The sequence below is a fragment of the Ranitomeya variabilis genome, chromosome 2, assembly GCF_051348905.1.
Source record: "Ranitomeya variabilis isolate aRanVar5 chromosome 2, aRanVar5.hap1, whole genome shotgun sequence".
In the NCBI taxonomy this organism is placed as follows: Eukaryota; Metazoa; Chordata; class Amphibia; order Anura; family Dendrobatidae; genus Ranitomeya; species Ranitomeya variabilis.
Window position 1 is genome coordinate 170681022 of NC_135233.1, and position 20909 is coordinate 170701930.

Sequence of the window (20909 nt, forward strand, 5' to 3'; positions counted from 1 at the left end):
CAACCTTAGCCATGCTGAACGCTTGTAATGCCAGCTAGACCCAAGCACAAATTAACATCTAAACAAAGTTCTTTCATGTATCAACCAAAACACGCTGTGCTACAAGCACCGACCCATCCGGGAGACACAACAATAGATTAAAGGGCAAAGAGGACATTGGAAAAACAACCTTTGGTGTCGTTAACTCTTGACTGCAGGTCATTTCTTGCTTGATTTTTAAGTTGTGCATCATTGTAATGTATTTACTAATAATTCATTCATAACATTGATCATTTTAAAAAAAAAAGCAAATTTCAACTTAAAATGGTTGAATAAAATGTGAATCGGGGAGGCAATGATGTCACTTACCATTAATTCTAAAGTTCTAAATTAATTAAATACAATAAATAACATTTTTACACTTTTCTATATTTCGCATAATGTGGACTGTTGCCATATGCAGCACAGTAACCGGGGGTGAACCTAGCCTCTCTGCTGCCTGAGGCAAACTGCAAAATGGCGCCCCCCCCCCCCCCCCCCCCGTAGTAAATTTTTTAAATAGGTAAAAAATGGTGCGTCTTGTATAACAGACCACACCTCCGTGTCCCGAAACGCTTAGCCAATCACAAGTGCCACACACAGGGCTGTCCGGGGCTAATAGGGGCCTTCCCATTGGGTTGGGCGAGGGATGTGAGAGTGGGAAGGGGGACGAGCGCCACCGACCAAACGCCGCTCGGGAGAAACATGGCTGGATGCCTGTATGTACCAAGGGGCGACATTGGACGTGGTGTGTAAGTTATAGCCAGTCAGACATATGTGAATGGTGCAATGCATCCTGCACCAGGGGCGTACATAGAAATTATGGGGCCCCATAGCATTAGTTCTAATTGGCCCCCCTCCAGACCCCACCGGCCCATGTACTGTATTGTCCACTTCCAAATTTCTAAATTCCAAAAAATGGTAACACCACTATGTAAAAAGGAAGTGAGTGACCCCCAAGATGCATACTAAGCTGCTATATAGTGGTATAAGGGGCTCACCTCCGTTAAAATACAGACTAGAACAGGACAATTTCCTGAGAAAATTGTTTACATCTAATGCAAATGAGATTTCGGTGCCCCCCCCCCCCCCCTATGACAGGTCTATTGGCCAATGAATGAAGTAAGGAGCCGCATATAACACGTATTCTCCCCTCTCTCCTCCTCTTTAGGCTGGGTTCACACATGGAAGGCTTTGCTGCAGCATTTTTTATAGCTGAGAACGCACATTGGGTTTATTTATTTGCAGAAAGTGAAACCTGCACAGGTTTTGCTGCGATTTGGAAAGAATGAGCACCAATTCTTTTCAGCGCTTTTGCAGCGTGCTATGGGCGAAAACACAGAAATGCAGTGTGTGAACATAGCCTTAGGGTATGTGCTCAGCATCTGGAGGGGCTGCGTCTTGGAAGCAATGTCCCGGACCTGTGGGAACTGGTGGGTGATCGCAGGGAGACCGCAGCTGCCCCGTACTCACGATCTGGGGAGACCGCAGCTGCCCTGTACTCACGATCTGGGGAGACCGCAGCTGCCCCGTACTCATGATCTGCAGTGGGTGCAGGGCGGCTTCTCCCCACATTCACCCGATGGCGATCTCTTCTGACTCCGAAGCATGAAATGAACATGCAGTGGTGATGCGGAAGTCCCAAAACCTGCACTGCAGCTAAAATAACGCTGCGGAGGGGAGAAACATAGTGAGGATGGGATTTCTAGAAGACTAGTGTCTTCTTCTCATACTGAATTGGCATGACAAAAAAAAAAATCACAGAATGCGGAGTAGCAGGGTATATTGGACGGCATGCAAACATTCAAACAGTGAGTGGGGGCAGAACATTGGACTGCACTTGGATGACATCTGAGTGCAGTCTGATTTCCGCAAAGTGATAAGATAAAGAAGATAGAGAATTATTTCCTCCATCTTCTCCTCAATGTGCTCCGATTCTCTCGTGAGATTATTGGGCCATGTTAAGCCGACATTCTGATCAAAGGCATTTAACTTAATACCATTATCCAACAGAGGAACTGCACAAAAGAGTCCACCTCAGTCATTAGGTTGTTGTGCTATGTCAGCAATACATATTGTTCTCAACAGAAATCTCTGACATCAGCCTGCGCGTCCTATCTGTAATAGTTTAGTCAAACAAAAAAGGAGACTTTAGCCTCCCACACAGAACCGACAGTCAGAGAGGAACCTAAACCCGGACTCATCACTACATCTATATATAGTGAAATGACCGTGGTCACCACTGCCCGGACTATTAGGTCCATTGCTAGAATGACCAGAGCTCTGGAATCATGAACGAACCTTCAGGAGATGTTCCACAGAGCGGACATTCTAGCTGAGGTGTGATAATGAGAGGGACGATAACTGCAGAACATACAGGTGCTCGGTACCAGAGTGCACAGCGCTCGTCTGCACTGATAGCATCACATACACCAGCACCGCACTGCCTGCACCCCAGCACATTACTGGACAGGACTCCGGATATTCAGGGGAGTGCACATCACATACACCAGAACCGCACTGCCTGCACCCCAGCACATTACTGGACAGGACTCCGGATACTCAGAGGAGCGCAGATCACATACACCAGCACCGCCTGCACCCCAGCACATTACTGGACAGGACTCCGGATACTCAGGGGAGCGCACATCACATACACCAGAACCGCCTGCACCCCAGCACATTACTGGACAGGACTCCGGATACTCAGGGGAGCGCACATCACATACACCAGAACCGCCTGCACCCCAGCACATTACTGGACAGGACTCCGGATACTCAGGGGAGCGCACATCACATACACCAGCACCGCCTGCACCCCAGCACATTACTGGACAGGACTCTGGATACTCAGGGGAGCGCACATCACGCACACCAGCACCTCACTGCCTACACCCCAGCACATTACTGGACAGGACTCCGGATACTCAGGGGAGCGCACATCACATACACCAGCACCGCCTGCACCCCAGCACATTACTGGACAGGACTCTGGATACTTAGGGGAGCGCACATCACACACACCAGCACCTCACTGCCTACACCCCAGCACATTACTGGACAGGACTCCGGATACTCAGGGGAGCGCACATCACATACACCAGCACCGCCTGCACCCCAGCACATTACTGGACAGGACTCCGGATACTCAGGGGAGCGCACATCACATACACCAGCACCGCACTGCCTGCACCCCAGCACATTACTGGACAGGACTCCGGATACTCAGGGGAGCGCACATCACATACACCAGCACCGCACTGCCTGCACCCCAGCACATTACTGGACAGGACTCCGGATACTCAGAGGAGCGCACATCACATACACCAGCACCGCCTGCACCCCAGCACATTACTGGACAGGACTCCGGATACTCAGGGGAGCGCACATCACATACACCAGCACCGCCTGCACCCCAGCACATTACTGGACAGGACTCCGGATACTCAGGGGAGCGCACATCACATACACCAGCACCGCCTGCACCCCAGCACATTACTGGACAGGACTCTGGATACTTAGGGGAGCGCACATCACACACACCAGCACCTCACTGCCTACACCCCAGCACATTACTGGACAGGACTCCGGATACTCAGGGGAGCGCACATCACATACACCAGCACCGCTTGCACCCCAGCACATTACTGGACAGGACTCCGGATACTCAGGGGAGCGCACATCACATACACCAGCACCGCACTGCCTGCACCCCAGCACATTACTGGACAGGACTCCGGATACTCAGGGGAGCGCACATCACATACACCAGCACCTCACTGCCTGCACCCCAGCACATTACTGGACAGGACTCCGGATACTCAGGGGAGCGCACATCACATACACCAGCACCGCCTGCACCCCAGCACATTACTGGACAGGACACCGGATACTCAGGGGAGCGCACATCACATACACCAGCACCGCCTGCACCCCAGCACATTACTGGACAGGACACCGGATACTCAGGGGAGCGCACATCACATACACCAGCACCACCTGCACCCCAGCACATTACTGGACAGGACTCCGGATACTCAGGGGAGTGCACATCACATACACCAGCACCGCCTGCACCCCAGCACATTACTGGACAGGACTCCGGATACTCAGGGGAGCGCACATCACATACACCAGCACCGCACCGCCTGCACCCCAGCACATTACTGGACAGGACTCCAGATACTCGGGAGTGCACAGGTTACACTGTGCTGGATATATGCAAAGGATTGTTATTGGGGGGAATTTATTATGTGGGATCCTGACAAGCAGAGGCAATTGTGGGATCAGGCCTGTTCATACTCAAGAATCACAGGCAGTATATCCATATACACTCATTTATAAACTGAGACACACATACTGTACACTACACACACTATTACATATACAAGAAACCTCTGCACCCATTCACACACAGGAAAGCAGACACTATACACACTATTACATACCCTATAAATGACATTCCATATACTCACGTGCTGAAGCAGAGCCGTCACTGCTCGCCCCATCCCAGGTCACCAGGGGCAGAGGACACAGGAGGACACAGGGAGCTGCTGCCTCCTCTAGGAGTCTGTGCAGGCAGGATCTCCCCCTCCTCCTCCTCCCCTGGTCCGACTGCCTCCTGTGATCTCGGAGGAACTAGGAAGGAGTTATGGAGGGGACAGTGTACAGAGGCACCAGCAGGCAGCGTCAGCAGCTATTGTCAGGAATGGTGGGGGCTGGGGGAGGGAGCAGCCCTACATCTGGAGCCAAGAGGGGGCAGCACCAATTTGTGATGCTGCCACCTACTGGCCACTATAATTGTCACACACTGAGGAGATTTCTGGCTCCGAGCACCTCCTGCTTTGTCCCTCACTGCCGATGTCCTGATCAGCCAGAGGGTGAGGGGGAGAGAAGACAGAGGAGGAGCCAGCGCTGGAGGCGGCACCAAGCTCTGCACAGGAGCAACGCTCAGGACTTTGTGCATCAGTCTCCTGCACTGAGCGCTCCCACTGCCGCCCAGCGGGTGGCGCCGCCTGAGGCAACAAGCTCAAGCTGCCTCATTATAGGGACGCCCCTGACAGTAACAATTATAGCATACACATCACCAAAGTAATCTTCAAGAAGTAATAGTAACAGTTAATAAGGTTATACAAATGACCTGTCAATTCGAACCCAACATCCTACAGAGCAGATCCACAGGAAAGCAAAACAACCTTCATGCCCCTAATCAGAATAAATCTATGGACTACAGGCCCATTTCTATACAGGAAAGATATATATCTTGGCACATTTCAGGCTCATTTCTAGTAATCTCATGCATTTATTACCGTCTAAAATAGTAATCCAGTTCTAGTTTGAGAGCACCACTACAAGTTAAAATAGCCTTCCTACTGGTCCTGGTTCATTACAATTACCCCATTTAATCCTCAAAATATGAGAGTTTGGCACTTATCTGCTTCCCCTTTCCTATTCCTTGTCTGGGGAATTATTTGCTGACTTACGGTATGTTGTTATGTGCAGGGATTGTGAGCCTAGCACAGCTTCACTCCAGACAGGGGGAAGAGGCACAAAACTATCCTTACATGCCCTCCCTCACCCCACAGGCCCCTTTATGCTCCCATGCACGAGTAAAGAGTAACATTCACTCCAGAATACAGGGACTAGCTGACAGACAGTGACAGGCTAGCCACTAGCTGGAGTATTTGAAAAAGGGAGTACAAGTTTGGGAAGTGAATGGCAATAAGTTTAAAAAGCCACACAAAATTATATAAAATGCTTCAAACTACAGTACAGACCAAAAGTTTGGACACATCTTCTCATTTAAAGGGCACCTGTCACCCCGTTTTTTCAGTATGAGATAAAAATACTGTTAAATAGGGCCTGAGCTGTGCATTACAACAGTGTATTTTGTGGACCCCGATTCCCCACCTATGCTGCCAAAATACGTTACCAAAGTAGCCGTTTTTGCCTGTCAATCAGGCTGGTCTGGTCAAAAGGGCGTGGTGTCTTCCCCCAGATCTTGCTTAGTTTTCCGTTGGTGGCGTAGTGGTGTGCGCATGCCCAAGGTCCCGAATCCACTGCACAGGGGAGTTAAAAGAGCGCGATGTGCACTATTTCATTGGTGATCGGTGGGGGCGGCCATCTTCCTTTGGCCGCGCGTGCGCAGAAGCGGCGCTCTGCTGGCCGCGGCTTCAGGAAAATGGCCAAGGGATGCCGCGCGTGCGCAGATGGAGATCGCGGCGGCCATTTTCCTGAAGCCAAGATGCGAACTCTGCTTCAGGAAAATGGCCACCGCGATCTCCATCTGCACACGCGCGGCATCCCGCGGCCATTTTCCTGAAGCCGCGGCCAGCAGAGCGCCGCTTCTGCGCACGTGCGGCCAAAGGAAGATGGCCGCCCCCACCGATCACCAATGAAATAGTGCACATCGTGCTCTTTTAACTCCCCTGTGCAGTGGATTCGGGACCTTGGGCATGCGCAAACCACTACGCCACCAACGGAAAACTAAGCAAGATCTGGGGGAAGACACCACGCCCTTTTGACCAGACCAGCCTGATTGACAGGCGAAAACGGCTACTTTGGTAACGTATTTTGGCAGCATAGGTGGGGAATCGGGGTCCACAAAATACACTGTTGTAATGCACAGCTCAGGCCCTATTTAACAGTATTTTTATCTCATACTGAAAAAACGGGGTGACAGGTGCCCTTTAAAGATTTTTCTGTATTTTCATGACTATGAAAATTGTAAATTCACACTGTAGGCATCAAAACTATGAGTTAACACATGTGAAATCATATACTTAACAAAAAAGTGTGAAACAACTGAAAATATGTCTTATTTTCTAGGTTCTTCAAAGTAGCCACCTTTTGCTTTGATGTCTGCTTTGCACACTCTTGGCATTCTCTTGATGAGCTTCAAGAGGTAGTCACCAGGAATGGTTTTCACTTAACAGGTGTGCCCTGTCAGGTTTAATAAGTGGGATTTCTTGCCTTATAAATGGGGTTGGGACCATCAGTTGTGTTGAGCAGAAGTCTGGTGGATACACAGCTGATAGTCCTACTGAATGGACTGTTAGAATTTGTATTATGGCAAGAAAAAAGCAGCTAAGTACAGAAAAACGAGTGGCCATCATTACTTTAAGAAATGAAGATCAGTCAGTCCGAAAAATTGGGAAAACTTTGAAAGTGTCCCCAAGTGCACTTGCAAAAACCATCAAATGCTACAAAGAAACTGGCTCACATGAGGACCGCTCCAGGAAAGGAAAACCAAGAGTCACCTCTGCTTCTGAGGATAAGTTTATCCGAGTCACAAGCCTCAGAAATCCCAGGTTAACAGCAGCTCAGATTAGAGACCAGGTCAATACCACACAGAGTTCTAGCAGCAGACACATCTCTACAACAACTGTTAAGAGGAGACTTTGTGCAGCAGGCCTTCATGGTAAAATAGCTGCTAGGAAACCACTGCTAAGGACAGGCAACAAGCAGAAGAGACTTGTTTGGGCTAAAGAACAGAATTAATGGACATTAGACCAGTGGAAATCTGTGCTTTGGTCTGATGAGTCCAAATTTGAGATTTTTGGTTCCAACCACCGTGTCTTTGTGCGATGCAGAAAAGGTGGACTGATGGACTCTACATGCCTGGTTCCCACCATGAAGCATGGAGGAGGAGGTGTGGGGGTGCTTTGCTGGTGACACTGTTGGGGATTTATTCAAAATTCAAGGCATACTGAACCAGTATGGCTACCACAGCATCTTGCAGCGGCATGCTATTCCATCCAGTTTGCGTTTAGTTGGACCATCATTTATTTTTCAACAGGACAATGACCCCAAACACACCTCCAGGCTGTGTAAGGGCTATTTGACCAAAAAAAAGAGTGATGGGATGCTACGCCAGATGACCTGGCCTCCACAGTCACCAGACCTGAACCCAATAGAGATGGTTTGGGGTGAGCTGGACTGCAGAGTGAAGGCAAAAGGGCCAACAAGTGCTAAGCGTCTGTGGGAACTCCTTTAAGATTGTTGGAAGACCATTTTCAGTGACTACCTCTTGAAGCTCATCAAGAGAATGCCAAGAGTGTGCAAAGCAGTCATCAAAGCAAAAAGGTGGCTACTTTGAAGAACCTAGAATATAAGACATATTTTCAGTTGTTTCATACTTTTTTGTTAAGTATAGAATTCCACATGTGTTAATTCATAGTTTTGATGACTCCAGTGTGAATTTACAATTTTCATAGTCATGAAAATACAGAAAAATCTTTAAATGAGAAGGTGTGTCCAAACTTTTGGTCTGTACTGTATGTGATGCAGGGCACTACTGACATTGGAAAGTGTGGTATTGCTGCTTTACAATCTAAAAAAATAAAGCATAACATAGATAAATGCCTGTGTGTTGGGATCTCCATGCATGTGTTGTGACTGTCACACAGGCGTGACTCATGCAGCTGCTGTGCTGAACAGCTGATTATCGGGAGCTCTCCAGGTATCCGGGTTCCTGATGCAGCTATTCAGTAAGCGCTATAGCTATTCAGATAAGGAGTCTGCTGCAGCGCAAGTAGCACACAACCTCCACCAGGTGGTGCAGGTGAAGGAAAACAGGTACACTCACAGTGAAATCACAGAGCAGCAGGCAGAAGCCACTAAGTGGCAAAAGAGTAGATAGAAAAAGCCTGGTCAGCAACAGAGAGGGAACGAAGTACCAGAGGTCACAGCAATACACGTGGTCAGAAACAAGCCAAAGTAGTCACAGCCGATTGGGAGCAGGAAAGCCAGAGACGCAAGACAGTCAAACAGGTCAGAGGACAATCCGAGTCAAATACCAAGGGGTCACAACACGGAGCGCAAGTACTACAATGAGCGAAGTCACAGGGGAACACAGGAACGGGACCTAGGTAAACGGGCAGAGGATAAACCAGAGTATAACAGGGTTCAGCTGCTCAAGCCAGAGACAGGAACTATAACTGACACTGCTGGCAGGTAACAGCGGACTGAAATAACCAGACAGATCCCAAAACTAGGCAAGAAAGATTAACCCCCGCATGACCATCCCAGGAGAAAATAATCAGAAACAAACCTTGGACTGGATCATGACAGGAGATATCTGAAGCTATTCGCTCATCCCTAATAGTGACCTGTCTCTCCTGTGCAGGAACCATCATTGCCCCAGTTGGTTTCATCAGAAGAGGTGGCACCTAAGTACTGAGTTCCCAATTACTTTGCAAGATCCATTTGCCGTCTCCCGTAATGTGATTAGGTGCTCACTGTGCAGATGGTGTCATTGTGATAAACCCAGGCAATGATGGTGCCTGAACAGTGACCTCCTAATGACGTTCTACTTACCATTTAACCTTTTGCATGTCACTAATATGCCTATTTACGTAATGACGTACACTATAGGTTACCTACATATTACAACTGCAGGAGCTTTTATGACATCCCATTGTAACTCCACAGGCATTATAATGGTGTTGGTCTACCATTTGCAGATAAAATTGGTTTTCAGAGAAGGTTTTTTATAAGAATTTTAAGTGTTCAGAAACATCATGTTGGACAAGGGGTCCTGCCTCCCAATTTTCATTCTAGTTTATCCCAAAGGGGTTTGATAGGGTTGAGGTCAGCGCTCTTTGCAGACAGTCAAGTTCTTCCACACCAATGTCACCCAACAATGCACGAATGAGTATTTCTTTAGAACTGGGGCACAATCATGCTCCAACAGAAAATGGCCTTCTCAAACTGTTGCTATAAAGCTGGATGCATACAATTATCTTAAATATCTTGGCATGCTGAAACAGTATGGGGGCGATACATCAAAGCCTTTTTGCCAGATTTCAACATAATGGCAGAAGATCACTCATTATTGTTACAGTTATGAGATCCGCCCAAAAACTTGTTACATATTAAAATAATTTAATCTCATTGTGTCTGCAAATTACAAATTTATTTTGTAAAGCTTAGTGTCAATGTTTAACACAGACTATATACATATATTAATAAATCAAAAATATGACATAATCACCCTCTAAGCATGTTTTACCCCATGTGAACTCTGACTGGCACTCCAGTCCGACAATACATAGTAGGCTACTAAAAGTGCTTTCTGATACATAAGGAGTAGTGTTAATAGATCGTTCTTTATGTACCTAAGCCTACAATACATAATATACTAATATAGTCTACTTACCCACCTGTGCTCTTCAGGCTACGTTCACGAATATATAAAAAATTGGCACTTTCATCCAGAAACTCTGAACATTTTTTTTTCTCATTTGTCATCCGTTTGTAATCCATGTGTAATCCATTTTTATACAGCAGCATTTATTACAAATTTACACGACTAAATACAGTTTTCTACATAGGATCCTATATTGTTTTTGCACACCCACACACTTAAATGGGCAAGCCGACACACAGAAGAAACTAGTGCACAAAATTGTTATTTTATGGAAGTACAGATTCGGTCCATGAAAAAAATCACTCATGTGAACAACCCCATAGCATAACACTGGTGAGAGAGCTGTTTGTATGTCGTCTGTTTTTTTTCTATGAACCGCACTCTGACTGAAAAAAACGGTCATATGAAATTGGAGTCGCTCAACAACCCATGACTTCCATCATCCCTCAGAACATCATCTTATTCCCTTCTGCAGAGTTTCTCCCAATGAACGACCCCTTTCTGTGAAACTTACTCACATGGACCATCAAATTCCCTTTTTCGAAGATTAAGAATGCAGAGAAACCCAATTTCTTAAAGAAGTTCCTTTTCATAACAGTAGTTTGTGGCCCATACAAAATCTGACCGGTCACAGATATCTGTACTCCATCTAGTCCATAAAGGAAAACGGTCATGTTCAATAATTCGATTTACCTGCAGATATAGGGTTAATATGCAGGTTAATAGCGTTATGATGGTGCCCGGCAACTGTATTAAAAGTGTGGCACTTAGGAGAATATACATTTTATTTCTACTTGGAACCGACGGCTTTCAGTCATACAGCCATTCCAGCTCGGCTTCAGTCATCACTGACTGTAGGCAGACCCCAGGACTTTGATTCTCCCAGGAGAAATTACATTATTTTTCTCCCGTGTGCCACACTTTCAGTACTGCGGCCGGGCACCTTTGTAATGCTGTGAGTGGGAATCTCAGGAGACAGACATATCCTATGGAGAGCTGATGCCTTCTTACAGAAACAGCCCATTAATACCAAATTCCAAGCATAGAATTCATTGTGAATGAAGCCTCCCAAAAAATGATAGAGAAGCCAGAAAAGTAATCTAATATTTCAAATCTTTGGCAAATTTTAACTTATGTCAACAAAAAAGCATCTGTAGATGTGCTTGAAACATACGCCACCCAAAAGGATTCCCAACTACACTTGCTTATATTGTACTCTACACACAGATTACACAACTGTTACGACAATGATTCACATCATGCTCAGCAAGTCATTTCATCTGATGTGACTTTTCTCTGGTTATCCCAGTAAAGCATACTGTACATGTGTTGTCTGAAGGAATCTTTATTGTTTTGGTTGCTTCCAAGTGATTAAATGATCCAACATAATTTCAAAGAATTCAACGCAAACAAGTTGCATATCATAGCAATGGTTCAAAATCACTACTCTAAAATACAAAATATAAATATATATATAATCCATCAGAAAGTAATGGAAGAACCCAGAAAAAAAGTGATAATAAAGTGCTTGAATTTCCACTTAATTTTGGCTATACCATAAGCACATCCAAACAACAACTATTATTTCAAACAATTCAAAATGGACAGTCATTTTTAAAATGGTTTTCTTAGCTAGATAGGAGTTCAATTATTGATGATCTAAAGCAGCTGATATGCCTTAGGTTTTATTCACACATCAGTATTTTTGATCAGCATTTGCAACCAAGAGCGTCTGCGAAACACAAGTGTCAATTTTTCAATTATAGTTTTTCTCTGTAAGTGCCACTCCTGATTTTCATGTACAAATACTGATTCAAAATACTGCCCAAATACAGAACTGTGAATGAGCCTTTAGAAAGAATTTGGATTTGGCCGTCAGCCATCACTCCGAGTTGCCCCATGCACATTAAGGAAGTATTTTTTGCATCAGAATTTGTATACCAAAACCAGGAGTGTCTCCAAAATACAGAACAGGAGTCAATCTTTCAAATGAAGTTTTTCTCTGCAAGTTCCGCTCCTGATTTTGGCATACAAACACTGATGAAAAATACTGACATGTGAAAGAGGCCTAACACTAAGCCAGACATTATTGTGTGGAGTAATATCATCAAAGAACAAAGACATTATCTGTCAGGAGCCACCCAAACACATTCGATGGTCAGCCAGAATGAGTGGGTTATGCCCAGATGTATTAGATCTTCAATTGTAATATTTCATAATAAGAATATGCAGTTATTTAAAAAGTATATATTGAATCTACTTTTAACATCAAACACTATCATAAGGAACTAAAGGAATATCTTAAAAATATTAATATATATTAAACCCTTTTATGATCGGAACTTTTTCCATGTTTGCGCTTTAATTTTTCACAAGAGCCATAACATTTTTATTTGCCCTTCAACATAGCTTTATGAAGGCTTTTTTATTTGTGGTTTGTGGTTATGAATGACACCATTAACTTTACCATGTAATGTACCAGAAAATGGGAAATTCCAAAATCCCAAGTGTTGTAAAAAGGTAAAAAAAGATTCTGCCATTTTTTGGGGGAGTTTAGTTTTATGGCATTAACGTCTGAGCTTTATGTTCTTTGGTGTGTTTACTCCATACATGAATGAGTGAATGAGCATGATCAAGCAACTAAATGACAAATAAGCTGATCAGCTGTTGTTTTCTGGCTTGTTTGGTTGGCCAACAAAACAGTGATGGAGACAGAACAAAAGCGAACATGATTGTTCTATAGTATCTGGTCATCAGCAACAAATCACCTTTTTACTCATATCAATGATTCTTTTACTTTTTTTGTTGAGGGATTCACTAGGCAACAAAATTTCAAAAGTTGTCTGGTTCAGAAATCAAATTAGCCATTTCTTAATGATTTTGATGTGCTGAATTGAAATATGACAAGTAAAACTGTTATTTGGCTCTAGTTTCCATGAGAGCGAAGAGTTTGCGTTTTACTGTTACATAAATTAATAAATAATTATAACATGTAGTTATTACTTCTACAAATATAAAACGGCACATGCATTGTCAAACAAATTGTATTAGCTGTATACAGAGGAAACTCAAGTGTATTTAAATCTACTATATAATTAATTAATTCACATGTCTAAGCACTTTGAACGATTTTTATTCTAACTATCAATATACGTTATTGCACAGTACAAAATATGTCTTTAGTCACTGGATACTCGGATCCATTTTTACTTTCTCTTTTATTCAAGCATTGGATTATGTCTGGTGATTGCCAACAGTAGTCTGCAAGCATCGAAGGGTTCCAATTACCTGATATCTTTTTCCCATACTCACAATTTCTTGGTGAAATCGCTCACCGAGCTCGTCACTCACTGCTCCGCAGTTTGGTGCAAAGAAGTCTAGATGCGAATGCAAGAGATGAATCTTTAATGACATGTTGCAGCCAAGATTATGATACGCCTGAAGAAGATTTTCCACCAGCTCTTTATAATTGTCTGACTTGGTGTTTCCAAGGAAATTTGTTACCACTAACTGGAATGCTACCCATGCAGCCTTTTTCTTGCCACGCAGGAAACGGTGAAACTCCTCGTCTTGCAGAAGCACACGAATCTGAGGACCAATGAAGACTCCTTCCTTTATCTTAGCTTCACTCAACCTTGGAAATTTACAAATTAGATACTTGAATGCTTCTGCATTTTTGTCCATTGCCTTTACGAAGTTCTTCATGAGACCCAACTTGATATGCAATGGAGGTAATAGAATTTTCTGTGGTTCGACAAGTGCTGGATGAACAACATTTTTAGTCCCCGGCCGCAGTGCATTTCTGAGGGGCCAGTCTCTTTTCTTGTAGTGTTCTTGTCTTGCTCGACTGTCCCATTCACATAGGAAACAACAGTACTTTGTGTAACCAACCTGGAGACCAAGCACGAGGGCAACCACCTTTAAGTCACCACAGAGGCACCATAGATGTTGGTCATAGTTTATGCACCTCAAAAGCTGTTTCATGTTGTCATAGGTTTCTTTTCATGTGGACCGCATAACCGACTGGAACTGATGGCAGCACGTTACCAATGTGCAGTAACACAGCTTTGATACGCTGTTTTGAAGAATCAATAAATAGCCTCCAGTTATATGGATTATAATCCAGATGGAGAGCTTTCATTAAACCATAGATGTTGTTGCATGCAACAAGATTGCCTTTCCTGAAGAAGAATTGGACAAGATGTTTTTGAAGGTCCCAGAGCAAAGAAATCCGAACATCCCCTGCTAGCAGATTCCACTGTTTTGCTTTTGTGACTCAAAAGTCACCTCCCCACAGATATAGCAGAAACTATCTGCTTTATTAATGCAAGTCCGAGGCATCACTGAATAGCTGAATGATGATATCAGTCGACCGCTGAAATTGCTGTGTGACTGACGGAGAACATGCGCCCTTTATAGAGTTGTGTGATGCAAGTTTAATAATTAGAATTGTATCATCTTTCTTTTTTTGGCATCTATCATTGGTCATTTAGAGATGATGAAATACTGATGACTCAATTCATGAATCATTTGGAGATGATGCAATATTGATGAAGCAATCCATTAGTCAGTTGGATGGTGCAAAACTGAAGACGCAAGGCTGATGATGTATTCTTTGCCTAGCTTTGTATCAAAGGCTGTGAGAAATATCGACGCGCCCCTGTATCATAAAAATCAGAGCCAATTTCAAAATTTAAGCATCATTTTCAGCACCCTAAAATTTGAACTGTTTTCATGTCTGAACCAATGTTGCTGTTGACTAATCAGGTATAAGAGTTCTCAAGAACGCTCTATAGGCAATTATTTGCTTGTCTAAATTGGTCATTAAATGTATGATCTGTAGTGTGCGGTTAGTTGTATAATTACTAGTTTTCCATTAAGGCCATTAAAAGGCAATCGAGTCATTAAGAGGAAAAATGGTGCGACAGAAGCGACACACTTCCGTTCCTAACCTCATGAATACTCATGAATACTGGTGTCCCAATTGACAGCAGCATTTAAATGGTTAAACTGTTGCAACCAAAAAATAGCCTCCACTGCAGCAGTTACGCTTGCAGCCAGCACCCACACTGTACATATCAAGCTCAGTTCCTGAGCCCACTACATGCAGTAATTGCGAACATCTAGGGTTAATTTATAGGGTAGCAGCTGTTGAAAGTATCAAATTCAACACTACTCACCTTAACCTGCCACAGCACTACCTGTCCACCAATGTTTCGGTCTTTGTTGACAGTTGGCTTTGGTAAAGTTATGACTAAAGTGGATGTGACCGCTGCAGCCAATCACTGGACTCTGTAGCTTTGACAATGCAGCTGTGAGTATTGCCGACTGTCATTTTTCAACAACTGTAACCCTATATATTAAAAAAACTGCATCCAGTAACCTTTAAAGATTTGTACTAAACAAAAGCCTTATTCCAACAGTTAATCTTTGGCACAATTAAAACTAGAATATCATGACGAGAGTCCTTTAGCTACTGTTGTATACCTGAAAGCAAATATGTATGACACCATAAAAAACACACCTTCACAGCTGTCTGAATATTTCAACAACAGAATAATCACTGTGTTGCATACAATTTAATGTTCTTATACATTCAGACTTGGCACTTACTTTGCAGAAACAATCAAGTGTCTGGAATCCAGGTGGGAGCTTGGAAGAGTCTGGGATTTCTTTCTTCAAATATTGCTCTAATGTTGCAGCGAGGTGCCCCAGGCCTTGTTTCATGTCTACATTTAGATCTTTGAAATCTGGGTAGGGTTAAAGAGTGGGTGAGTTACAGGTAGGCCAAGGAGTGGGAGGACTATGAAGCATACAATCAAGTTACTTGTACAAATTTTAAATAAATAATGCTGTTCAGATGCCATATGTGAATTTGACCCCAGATATTTTACAACCTTTAGCTGGACTCCATGATATTCGGGGTTAACAAAATGTTTTGTTTTGTGCTTCAATTTACACACATCAAATTTAAAGAAAATTATTTTGTTTACCTTGAGTTTTCGGGAATAGGTTTCATACATTCATGGTGTTATGTTTTGATGCAAACACCATCTGTAAAATAGCTCAAGTTAAAAAGAGGATGGCTTCCTAAACACGGCAAAATCCACAATAGACTATCTCAAAAGGCGCAAGCTGAAGGTTTTTACAATGGCCTTCAAAGTCCCCTGATCATAATATCATTGAAATCTGTGGCTAGACCTCAATATAGTAGTGCATGTAAGACAACCAGGAATCTCACAGAACTGGAGACATTTTCCAAGGAAGAATAGATGAAAGTCCCTCAAGCAAAAATTGAAAGACCCTTGGCTGGCTGCAGAAAGCGTTAACAAGCTGTGATACTATCAAAAGGGAGTGCTACTAGGTACTAGCCATGCAGGGTGCCTAAACTTTTGCATCAACCCATTTCCAAAAAGGCAGGTGCAAGCAAGATGACCTACAAACCTGGATCAGTTACACCAGTTTTCTCAGGAGGAATGGACCCAAATTCCGACCAACTATTGTGAGAAGCTTGTGGAAGGATATCCCAAACATTTGACCCAAGTCATTCAGTTTAAGGGCAATGATACCAAATACTAATGAAATATATATGTACGCTTTTGACTTTGCAGTAAGTAATAAAAATGCCTTAAAACATTATCTCTCTCATTATTCTAGCATTTGGCAAATACTAATAATTATGGAAATCCTAACTGACCTAAAATGGGAAAGGTATATTCTGATCTCATGTCAGATATTGAGAAAAACATGCATATGTGTATTTTTATATAGTGTATGTAAACTTCTGATTTCAACTGTATATATTTGCCCAAAATACAAAGGAAGTGTGCCATCTTTAACTTTAGGCCTTTTTGAGATCATTTAATCTTCAGCTTGCTTAACTGTTCACAATAACAGTAATTTTGACTGGGGGGGTGCCCAAATTTTAACATGCCACTGTACTCAGTGTATACATATGTGTGTATGTATGTGTTCTTTGTATAAAGCTATGGCCTAGCTGCAGCTTTTTTTCCCATATACTACCATTTGTGCATTCTCCCACATCAGTCCCTCTCTCCTCCCCTCTCCCACATACAGCTCTCAGGCTCTACTGACAATTCTCAAACACTCCAAACCATCCAATAACACCACACAGCGCACAGAACACTAGCACAAATCATTGAACCACTTGGTTTTCCTCTTTTTTCTCCCACTCCTAGTCGCTGGCAACATCTCCCCTAATGCAGACCTTCCTTCCACTAGTATATATAACTCTCGATCTGCTGTTCATAGAAAGCTTAATACATTCAGGGCATGCCATATCCTGACTCTTAATTATGCCATCTGGAACTCACGTCAGCATGTAACAAACTCCTCTACATCCAAGACTTATTCCTTTCTAATTCACTTAACCTTCTTTATCTCACTGATACCTGGAAGAAGCAGTCGGACATGACTGCCACTGCTGCTCTCTCATATATAGGTGCTTCTCACAAAATTAGAATATCATCAAAGAGTTAATTTATTTCAGTTCTTCAAAACAAAAAGTGAAACTCATTATCTAGTCATTACTAGTGATGAGCGAATATACTCGGTACTCGAGATTTCCCGAGCACGCCCGGGTGACCTCTGAGTATTTTTTAGTGCTCGGAGACTTAGTTTTCAGCGCCGCAGCTGATTGATTTACATCTGTTAGCCAGCTTGATTACATGTGGGGATTCCCTAGCAACCAGGCAACCTCCACATGTACTTATGCTGGCTAACAGATGTAAATCATTCAGCTGCGGCGCTGAAAACTAAAGGTACCTTCACACGAAACGACATCGCTAGCGATCCGTGACGTTGCAGCGTCCTCGCTAGCGATATCGTTTCGTTTGACACGCAGCAGCGATCAGGATCCTGCTGTGATGTCGCTGGTCGCTGAATAAAGTCCAGAACTTTATTTGGTCGTCCGATCGATGTGTATCGTTGTGTTTGAAAGCAAAAGCAACGATACCAGCGATGTTTTACACTGGTAACCAGGGTAAACATCGGGTTACCAAGCGCAGGGCCGCGCTTAGTAACCCGATGTTTACCCTGGTTACCAGCGTAAAAGTAAAAAAAACAAACAGTACATGCTCACCTGCGCGTCCCCCAGCCTCTGCTTCCTGACACTGACTGAGCGCCGGCCCTAAACTGAAAGTGAAAGCACAGCGGTGACGTCACCGCTGTGCTGTTAGGGCCGGAGCTCAGTCAGTGTCAGGAAGCGGACGCTGGGGGACGCGCAGGTGAGCATGTACTGTTTGTTTTTTTTAATTTTACGCTGGTAACCAGGGTAAACATCGGGTTACTAAGCGCGGCCCTGCGCTTAGCAACCCGATGTTTACCCTGGTTACCCGGGGGCCTCGGCATCGTTGGTCGCTGGAGAGCGGTCTGTGTGACAGCTCCCCAGCGATCAAACAGCGACGCTGTAGCGATCGGCATCGTTGTCGCTATCGCTGCAGCGTCGCTTCGTGTGAAGGTACCTTAAGTCTCAGAGAAATCATTGTGAGATCCCGATCGTTGCCATGGTGACTCCAAGTCATCATGATGACATTCAGGTCACCAAGCACTAGCAAGTTAGTTAGATCATGCACAGTGCACGAGCTAACTAACTTGAGTCTGCAGCACTGACAGGTTATAAGGTATAGCATCAGACTGCGATCAGACTGCAAAAAGTGCAAGTCCCATAGTGGTAATCAGTAAAAAAAAAAAAAAGCGGAAAAAAGTTGTAAAAATACATTATTTAAAATCACAAAAAAAAATATATATATATATATTGTACCCGTAAATAAATAATATTATGAAAAAAAAAAACAATAAAAGTACACATATTTGGTATCGCTGTGTACAGAATGACCGTACCTATAAAACGGTTCCACTAGTTAACCACTTTAGTGAACACTGTAAAAAAGAAAAAAAAGAAAAGAGGCAAAAAACGAAGCTTTATCATCATAAGGCCAAACAAAAAGTGGAATAAATTGCGATCAAAAAGATGAATGTAAATAAAAATAGTATTACTGAAACCATCATCTTGTCCCGCAAAAGTTAAGCTGCCACACAGCTCTATCAGCTGAAAAATAAAAAAGTTATTTTTGCATCGCTTTATTCTGAGAGCTAGTTATGTATTCTATAAAATAGTTTTTATTGTATAAAAGCGCCAAAACATAAAAAAATATATATAAATGGGGCATCGCTGTAATCTTACTGACCCGAAAAATAAAACTGCCTTATCAATTTTACTTAAAAAAAAAAGCCCAAAAACACTTCCTGCATTGTTGGGTTTTGTTTATTCTGTCTCCCAAAAATCGCAGAAGAAAACAATCAAAAAATGTCATGAGTTTGAAAATGGTACCAATAAAAACATCAACTCATCAACTTTTCCAGCAAAAAAACAAGCCCTCGCAGGTCTCTGTCAGCAGAAATACAGAAAAATTGTAGCTCTCAAAAAACAGTGATGCAAAAATCTAGTTTCTGAAAACAAAGAAGCGTCTTTTAGTGTGTGACAGTAGCCAAACATAAAAACCTGATATAAATCTGGTATCGCTGTAATCGCAGCAACCCAAAGAATAATATGGTTTAATCACTTAGGCTAGTTTCACATTTGTGCTACAATCTGCAGCGTTTAATCCGCAACCTCAAATACACGAAAAACCGCATGCAAACGCGTACAAACGCAGCGTTTTTTAGACGCATAAGGTAATGCATGCGGTTAAAAAACGCAGCGTTTTCACGCGGTTTTTTTATGCATTTTGCATGCGTTTGCGTTTTCTGTGCGCATGGTGGAAAATTTAACAAGAGAAAAATAGATAAACAGACACCGCCAATGGGACTACAGTGGGCGTGTATTATGGGATATCTATATATAGACCCTTGGACTGCTGAAATTTTAACAGCTTGCTACTGTATCCTGTGTCATGATGGATCTTCACATGGAGAGCTTTTATTTCAACCTAGATTTAAGTATCAAGCTGTTTCTTGCCTGTGCCTTTGCTTGAAAGCAACAAAGAAATAGAGAAAAACAGAGAAGGACACAGCGTTTTTGGAGACACCCCATTATTGAACTCCGGGAGAGCCGTGGAGCCTATCACACACAATATGGCGAGCTTAATGCCAACCCGGACAAATTCCCGGAATATACCAGAATGTCTCAAGACTCTTTTCGGGATTTCTTGGTCGTGTCCAAGGAGCCATCTGGAGACAGGACATCCAGCTCCGTAGAGCGATTCCAGCAGAGGAACATTACATTAATAAGAGGGAGCGGATGCTTGTTTTTAATCGTGATATCGTTGAGACATCTGTAATCGATGCAGGGGCGAAGAGACCCATCTTTATTCTTGACGAAGAAAAAACCTGCTCCTGCGGGAGAAGAGAACTTCCGAATAAAGCCTCTGGCCAGATTCTCCTGGACGTACTCGGACATGGCTTGGGTCTCGGAAGGGGAGAAAGGATAAGTACGACCCCTAGGTGGAGTCGAACCAGGAATGAGATCGATCGGACAATAATACGGACGATGCGGGGGTAGAGTCTCTGCTTCTTTCTTGTTGAAGACGTCCACAAAGGAGCAGTAAGCCGGAGGCAAGTCCGCAGGTACCGAGGCAGACCGAGAAGATCTAACAGGCTGAACGGGAAGCAGGCGCCTGGTCTGACAAGACTGACCCCAACGTAGAATGTCTCCAGCTCGCCAGTACAGGATGGGTTTGTGAGTTCTCAACCACGGAAGTCCCAGAAGGAACGTATGGGA

The 20909-nt window shown here is 43.6% G+C and overlaps 1 protein-coding gene across 2 annotated transcripts in view; it reads right to left on the bottom strand.

Annotated features, from left to right (window-relative positions):
* Positions 1–20909, bottom strand: part of SMYD3 (SET and MYND domain containing 3) — a 1191717-nt gene that overhangs the window by 938924 nt on the left and 231884 nt on the right. For both annotated transcript variants that reach the window (XM_077283161.1, XM_077283160.1), the window contains one exon: positions 15782–15918. In XM_077283161.1, coding sequence (XP_077139276.1) covers positions 15782–15918 — 137 coding nt within the window. The remainder of the gene's footprint in view (positions 1–15781; positions 15919–20909) is intronic.